Source organism: Sceloporus occidentalis, unplaced genomic scaffold (assembly GCF_023333645.1).
Source record: "Sceloporus occidentalis isolate IW3139 unplaced genomic scaffold, rSceOcc1.0.p SCAF_128, whole genome shotgun sequence".
Lineage (NCBI taxonomy): Eukaryota > Metazoa > Chordata > Lepidosauria > Squamata > Phrynosomatidae > Sceloporus > Sceloporus occidentalis.
The window spans coordinates 2844509-2852853 of NW_028317108.1; the positions used below are offsets into that span (position 1 = coordinate 2844509).

Sequence of the window (8345 nt, forward strand, 5' to 3'; positions counted from 1 at the left end):
ACTGCGGCCAGCCCAACCCCCTCCTCCCCATGGTTTAACCGTCCTTTGCTTAGATTCCTCACTTCTTCCCAAAGAGAGGGGAGAGCTCAAGTTTCTTGCTTGCTGTGACCCTACAAACAACATCAAAATCTGTACAAGTAAAACATTCCGGAAAAAAAGATGTTTTCACTTTACAGCAAATGTCTTTTCCACTTTCTGACAGCACGTCAGTTTTGCACCTAACATTCTGGGAAAAGCCATTAAACATCTACCTAGGAATTCTAGGAACAGGTTGGTCATTTATCACCATTTTTAGCTCCTCTCTACAAAAGCATAAGCTTCTTTCAAAAGCACCGAAAAATCTCTGTCTCTTCCTATCTTGTGGGAACAGGAGCTTCTGGAAAGTTCCCTCTGTCACGCCCTGTTTGTGAAACCGAAGGCTTCTGGGAAAGCCTGTCACTAAACCACTTTTCTTCAGCTCTGTCATTTTCTGACTGTGAGAGCAGAGGCTTCTGGGAAAGCCTCTTAACAGTCAGCTACTATCAGTTCTTAAATGTGAAAGCAGGCGATTGTGGAAGGGCCTATGTCTCCTGCCTGTCTCTCTGTATGTGAGGCAGAGACTTCTGGGTAAGTCTCTTTGCCAATAATCTTTATCCCGTCAATAAGACGAGAAGCTTCTGGGAAGCCAACTGTATTTGACTTCTATTTCCCCCGTTCAACACACACACCTCCTACTGTTTCCTTTACCACAAAGGAGTCAGGGACACAAACTTAAAAATGAGCCTGGAAAAAAACACCACCATGCCGGATTCATGGGAGGATAGGTGTCTGGGAAGCCGAGCCTGTCCTCCCGTAACCAATGAATGGCCATTCCCCACCTATGGATAACACAGTCAAATAAACCATAATTACAATGCCACTCAGTAGGAAAGGAATTCTCAATATGTCTGAGTTTTCACTATTATCTACTACAGTTCACATTGCCCTAGGAGTAGCACATCCTGGCAGAAAATGTTGACATGTAGCTATGGCAATGTGACATGGAAAGCAAGTGGTGATTATCTGTACTGCAAACCAATGTTTAATCATGTCTAATGTTTGTTTAGCACTCAAAACCATATAAAAGCAGGGCCTTCATGAAGACTATGCTGTCCCAAAAGGTTTGGGACTATGGCTTTGTTTTGCATAATATAGTTAAAACTGTTTCCTGCAGCAAGGTCTTACATCTCCTCAATCAGCACCATTAATTTATTGGCTTACATATACATTATTCTAGTAAAGTCCTCGCTGCTCCAAGTGGCAGTCATTTATATTTCAGCAAGTGTAAACTGTGGTTTACTAGCCAGCTTTAGCATTTCTTGAAACAAATTGGTGTATGCCTCTTGCTGTCTGTGAGAGCAGAGGATCATGAGAAGAGTGCTGTTTCATTGTTTATCACCAACAGAAAATGCTTCTGGGAAGCTTTCTTACAACAATTCCATCTCGACAGTCCCTGGCCACAGAAGGACAATCATGAAAAACAGTACAAACAGTTCTTGTTTTCAATCATGGGAAAACTGACTTCCTGGAAATTGCAAAGCCTCTTCCTTTCAAGAACCAAGTCATGTTGGAAAATGCAGCCACAAACCATAACGTTTAGTCACTAATGGATGTCCCTGAGAGCAAAAGATTCTGGATATTCTTCTATTAGCAGGACTGGCATTAATATTGGAATAGCACTAAATGTTCAGGTCACAATCTGTTGTAGCATCTTGCCTCAAAATGTGTATCAATCATCAGTTGTTATTTATGGATTTAAATGTCATCACTATTAGTTGATGAGACAAGGCATTCAAATCTAATATTCTGCTTATATTCCATAAACCTCATACATTAAAATTAATTTTGTCAAACTTCATTGCAGCAGATTTGGGCCCCAGAATAGCCCCAAAGGCTGTTATTTTTCAATAATGAACCAGAAGACATGGTTGTGGCAAGGGGTATTTCTGAAGCCCTTTGGATATTCGGTTAATTTCAGTGTTCTCTAGTTAAGCTCTAAAGGGTTGCGCAAACCCTATATGTTGTCAGTGAACAATCCCAATATCATTTTAATGTATAAACCCCAATACATGACAGATTCATAGTTAACAGTGGGATTTCATAAGCGGATACACCTATCAACGGAAAATTATACTCTTCAGAGTCATCTAGGGAAAAATGATGGCAAAATAAAGCTAAGCTAGGTATTAAGCATGAAATAGATAGTGATATGTTTCCATTATGACATTTAATACAGTGATACAACATTGTGGACGACACAACATTTTTTAACGATGCCCCTGATCTTTCTATTCATAACTATAAAAATAAACCGCAATCTGGACTCAGGCAACAAACTTGTGCCACTTTTAACTTTCTCTCTCCTCTCTGTTCTTTAACTTCAAAATCCATTCATAAATATACAGAGGCGCTATATCTCTGCCTTTCTCCAAGTGTGTGTATTGGGGGACCTTATTTCTCTTATTAACGGTATAAAATAGCCTATTCTCAGACAAAAATATATATAACATTCAATGTTTTCATTTTTATAAATGATTATTTATGGTATTATTTATTTCATATTTAATATGATTAACATTTTAAATATTTAATTCACTGAGGGGAGGAGTGGGGTAAATACAATATTTAACCTGTTCACTGAATTAAATGCTGGGTCTCAGAAATCTGTCTAATTTTTATGTCTATACATTGAATGATCAGTGGTAGATATAATATTGCAGCGAATAGCTGATTTCATGGGAAAAGCTAAAATGGCTGTATGTTTGGATGTAACTGTTGGGCTGTTTGTGAAAGTTAATAAATGCAGAGCTACACATATAATGTTTGTTTAAAGACACTGGTCCATATCCGTAGAGTGATTCTAGGGCAGAATTCTGTACCTACTGATCTTTTTGTTTTTAATATAGTTGAATATATATATAGTGGACATGGCATATAAAGAAAGACCCCAAGGGTACAAATGTTGAGAGAAAACATGACATTAGTAAAAAGAAAGGTTTGTTAAAAAAAAAAAATTTTTTTAATTATGCGGGAAATTCAACAGGATAACAAAAGCAAAATTTATCACATACATATTTATTGTTTATTATGAAAAAGGTAATATGCAATAATTTAAATATTATTAAAAATATTAAAATAACTTTATAACCGCAATCTTGGTGCAAGTGAAATATAAACTCCATATATATATATAAACATACACACACACTACAGTTCAAAATGTTTGAATCACATAGAAATGTCCATGTTTTTGAAAGAAGAGCAAATTTTGTCCATTAAAATAACACAAAATCGATCAGATACGGTGCAGACGTTGTTAATGTTGTGAAAGACTACTGTAGCTCAAAACGGCTGATTTTTTATGGAATAACTAACAGGGGCCCTTTATCAGCAATCATCACTCTCGTGTTCCAGTGGCTCCAACACAATATGTTTGCTAATCCAAGTTTAAGTTTAAAAGGCTAATTGATCATTGGAAAACCCCTTTGTAATTAAGTAGCACAGCGTGAAGTGACACCAAACTTTTCAACAGTAGTGCGTATAAATATAATTACAAAATTTTACTTATAAATAAGGGATAAATATGTTGGGGTTAGGAAGACTAGTCTTTCAAGTACTTAAAAGTAGCTTGCATGTGATGTAATGTTTTAAGGGGGAGACTGGCTCTGCTGCTGTGCATAATTTACCAGTCATAGAGCTACCCTGTGCATATACACACTCCATGCACTATATATGCCTCATAGTATACTGGTGTGTATACTGCAAGAGTTAAAGCCATACTACTGCGTTTAAAAAATAGTTGCCAACAGTAAATTATAGAGCAAGCCGGCACTGCTGCTGCCTACACAGTGCAAGTGTTCCGGACTATGGGTCTCACAGCAATGTAGTAGAGCACACTCTGCTCAGTATCTTGACAGGCGGCACATGTCACATTGGCAGGACTTTGCAGTACCAATTTCTATCTCTTCCCAACGTGAACCAGTACAGAGCAAACGAACCTTGACCTGGGAAGAAGGAAAAGTTACATTTTATTTGTGTGAAGATCCTTTTTTTGAATGTGTAGTATACTGCAAGGAGAGGAAAGACCAAGGAATTTCAGCAATACAACCAATAGAGTTGGTTCACAGGGTATATTAATGGCTAAATTGGTCCTTAACCAATGGAGTACCAAATATTTGAGCATTTAATTATAACAGTGAGTTATCATAGCTATTTAATTTGTCACAATATGTCACAAAAATATGTTTGCAGAATCATTTTTTACCTCTAATTTATTCAACAGCCATCACGTCATTTCCCCACCACCAATAAGAAAAAGATCACGTGCTACACAGATTAAGTTTCATTCTGGATAAAGTGGCATATTAAAAAAGACCAAAGCCTTAAGAACTTCACACTAGCCCAAACATGGTCACACATAAGCAGCTTGTGGCTTTCCAGCTGAAATGAGCGTGGGCATAGGTGTTGTAGTTCCAAAACAGGCTAGGAGCTACTGGTTATCTCTCTGGTTACCCTGCTGCTGTAGACTATAACTCATATTAATCCCTGCTTGTATGAAGTTGTTCACATGGGTGTCCACATATATTTGTCACATTTTTATCTGGCCCACAATGGGTTTGATACAACCCTCTTCATCTTTGGTACAAATTTTATTGGTAGTCACTTACAGTGTAGCCTTTTCTGCCTGTATCAATGCCACCCGGACACATAGCTCTTTTTTCATGTCGCAGTCAAAGTGAAATGGGAGGGAGATATTCCGCTCCCATTTGTTTGTGTTTTAGGAAAGACCAACGTAGCTCAGTTTCTCTTTAAACTATAACTATACTAAAAACGTGTATGATCCACAGGTTATTATGGATGTGAGCAAGGGAAAACTAGATTCATTCATTAAATTACCATTGCTTGAACTATATGTAGATATCTGTGCAAAGCTTTGATTTTTATCAATCTAACATTAACATGGGAAATTCTTCAAAATTCAATGTTGAAATAAATGGTTTTCTACATTTCTTAAAAAAATACAAACTTTCGGACAAAAACAACAGATAATACGTTACTCATCATCCTCAACTCAGGGCAATTTTCATGATAGTTGTAGACCCAAAAAACGAGGAGGCTTAAGTTGCTGAGGTCCAATATATATTCTGTTTTTTGTTTTAGTATGAAATTTAGTCATCCAGATAGAACAGAAGTTTTAGTTATGTGAGCCTACCGTTAAACACAAATCCTGAGTCAACATATTTAAGGGAATGCATATCATGGAACAATGTGTTGCCCTACTGCTTGAACTGCATTTGTCAGAGAAATGTACTTGGTTTTTAGATTATTGCATATCTCTATGCTTCTGTATTGGCTCTTACCTTCTGGATTTTGCTGATGGTGCAGCACTGTGATACAGATGTTATATTACGTTTAAATCCACTTGCTACCAACACTGAATATTTGGACGGAAAAGCACTGGATTCACAGTAACCCACACAAGCATGGATGACTTGTGTTCCTCTGCATGTCCCTTTACGGTCACTCCTTATGGTGACATTAAATGCTGTAGGTCATAAAGAGATGGTAAAATATGAAAACATTTAATACGTTATGAATACTTGTAAAGAAAGTTATTTTTTTATCTTAGCAACAAATGGAATAGTCAAGTCAGGAAGTCCATTGTAATGGATGCATTAGTGATAAGATCACTTTTTACATTTTGTACCAGAATGGTTTTTAGTGAGCCTTGTAAGTAGAATAATGGAACTGCTACAGTTTAAATAGAAAAAAAAACCCACTTACGATGAAGGTGACATCCTGGGCTGGTGAGTTCAGAAGTTTGTGTCTCTGACATAATCACAACAAACACAAGGAAGATGGGCACCATGAAGGGAAACATGATGAAAAGACCTGAAAAATAATCTAAATTGAACAGTCTGCAATAGGTAACTTTATTCTGTCTATTTTAGCACCACATATATAACAGTAGGTTGTTTACTAACATAAATTATAAGACCCTGTATTCAATGTCCTTACCTCCTGCAGCAGATGATAATATATACATTATAACATAGTACATCAGGTTTGTCAAACCTACCAAACCTATGAAATTTCAATGTTTGTATCATTGTATCAGGAATACAGTGCAAGACCATAGGGTTGTTCTAATCTAACGATTTATACCTAGTATTCATTCAATGCAATGTATACGATGTTTAGATATGGACCTCTAGTTCCCTCCCATGTGGTCCCAGTTGAATCCTATGTTAAGTTTATTCAACCTACCATGTAGCTTAGTTGACATATATTTGACATAGCAGGGCTGAGAAGCCAAGTTCAGAGCTACATATATAAATATACTTATCTCACCGGCAACTGTAGACTCTTACCTTAGTAGTAGCTGTAGACTGACTCAAAGACAGGTCCTTTAGTTAGGTATATATACCTGCGTGTACATTACCCCGACACACCCATCCACACCTCATACATCATACCGCCCACCTAATTTACCTCATTCTCCCTTGGGGCTCTCAAAATGATCTAGGTGAAAGAGATTTAATTAACATTGCACTGGGAAAAGCTCATCTCTTGCTTTAATGAACCAGGAATGTGGCCAAATGATGCTGAGGATCTACTAACAATGAGTACCTGTGCAGGGATAATGCATTACTTGTACTGAATGCTGTGCTTATACAGGGAAAATTTTCATATGATCCTAGTGAACAGCTACATGTTGCTATGGCAATAACAAAAATAAAGAGTAAACAGTTTTTGCTGTTCATGATTTTTGTCATGACTATGCTTTAAAGTGAAAGGATTAATGATTTTTGCCCAAAATTAATTTACGTAGTTGAAGGAATAAACAGACAGGGTTAATTAACCTGTGGCAGTTGTACTACACATGCTGGAAACAAGGTTTGCATAGGCCGAAGAAGTTGTATGAGAATCTACAGGAGTAAAAAACAGCATATAGCTATTATAAGCACTGTAATGCATAGGACAGTTAAATGGACAACTAAACCTTTTGTGGCAGTTGGCTATATTTATAGTATGAAAATCCACTCAGTGCTTTTGGTCTCCCATATCCCCCGACTTGCATCTCATGATCAGCTTTGTGTATGCATGGGTGGATCCAGGGTCACATACCGTGTGACTCTGCGGGAGTAGCACGACATGGAAGGCAAGCTGAAGACAGGGTAAGTGAGTTGTGTTTGCCTGAATTTGTGTGTTTGTGAATTTGGGTATGTTAGCATGTGGGTGTGTGTGTCTGGGTTTGTGCGTGTGGGTACATGTGTATGTGTATCTGGGTGAGTATGTTTTAGTTTCCGGGTATGTTAGTGTGTGTGTTAGTCTGAGTATTTGTGGTTTTATTTTGAGTGTCTGGTTATGTTAATGTGCGTGTCTATGTGTGTATTTTAGTGTCTGGGCACATTAGTGTGTGCTAGTATCAGATTGTTTGGATGTGTATGTTACTGTGAGTGTTCCTCCTGAGGCCAGGCTCTGGCTCTGCCCATGTGTGCATACGCAGGATACTCGCTGTCAGCTACCTGCAGCTCTGGCTCAAGCAAGTATTTCATAGACCCCTGTGTACATGTACAAAAAGCAGCCAATAATGCAAAGGTATTGGAGTTTTACCAAGATAACTGTATTGTATTGTACTTTTTGTTCTTCCTCCATGTAATAATAATTTACAAAATGCTTTAATATGCATTAATCATTGCTGGTGGCTCACTGAACGGTCCCTTTAACTCCTTCAAGACAGGGGTTATTTAACACTCAGAAGACGTTTGTATGTTTAACCCCTTACAATGCTGTTTTTTATTTGTGTACCCTTTGTTACAATGGTGCTCTTCTTTAGCTGTAATTGTTTGGTGTTTTTTTCCCCATACACATGGTACTTCAGGTATGGATTTATAGTTCCTGGTATATCTCACTGGCAAACAAACCCTCAATATGTGTTCAGCATTTTTTTATTGTTTGGGGGCTAAAAGGTCACATTTTCACATTTGTTTTTAACATCTGGACAGTTTGCGCCTATTTGTGACATCTTTGAAACCGGCAAATTCAGTTTACCCCAGATTTTTGGGAAGACAGTGCCAGTTTTAAGGACTTGCTCATAAAAATTATTTATTTTTTGGAAATATTTTCTATGAACTAGATCAGGGGCGTCCAACGCACGAACTTCAGGGTGCGGCCTGCGTGAGCAGGGATGGACTGGTCCCCGGGAGATTTCCTGGTGGGCCGGTCGGTCCGTGGGCAGCAGTGGGCGGCTGCTTTGAACTTCGTGTCCCAGTGGCAACAGTGCCTCAGCTCTTCGCCCCGCCCCTTTTAAGACGTGACATTCA

The 8345-nt window shown here is 38.0% G+C and overlaps 1 protein-coding gene across 1 annotated transcript; it reads right to left on the reverse strand.

Moving 5' to 3' along the window:
• Positions 1 to 3920: 3920 nt before the first annotated feature.
• LOC149281760 (glycoprotein hormone alpha-2-like) lies at positions 3921 to 5887 on the reverse strand. The gene is made up of 3 exons (XM_089499055.1): positions 5803 to 5887; positions 5379 to 5563; positions 3921 to 4022 (listed from the first exon to the last, which is right to left on the reverse strand). Exons 1-3 carry the CDS (start codon positions 5885 to 5887, stop codon positions 3921 to 3923), a joined length of 372 nt encoding a protein of 123 aa, XP_089355181.1.
• Positions 5888 to 8345: the final 2458 nt, after the last annotated feature.

Coding starts and splice junctions, on each gene's coding strand:
- LOC149281760 (XM_089499055.1), bottom strand. CDS start 5,887: ATGGTGCCCATCTTCCTTGTGTTTGTTGTGATTATGTCAGAGACACAA. Junction 5,564..5,802: donor CCCAGGATGTCACCTTCATC/GTAAGTGGGTTT, acceptor TATGACCTACAG/CATTTAATGTCACCATAAGG. Junction 4,023..5,378: donor CCATCAGCAAAATCCAGAAG/GTAAGAGCCAAT, acceptor CCTTCTTCCCAG/GTCAAGGTTCGTTTGCTCTG.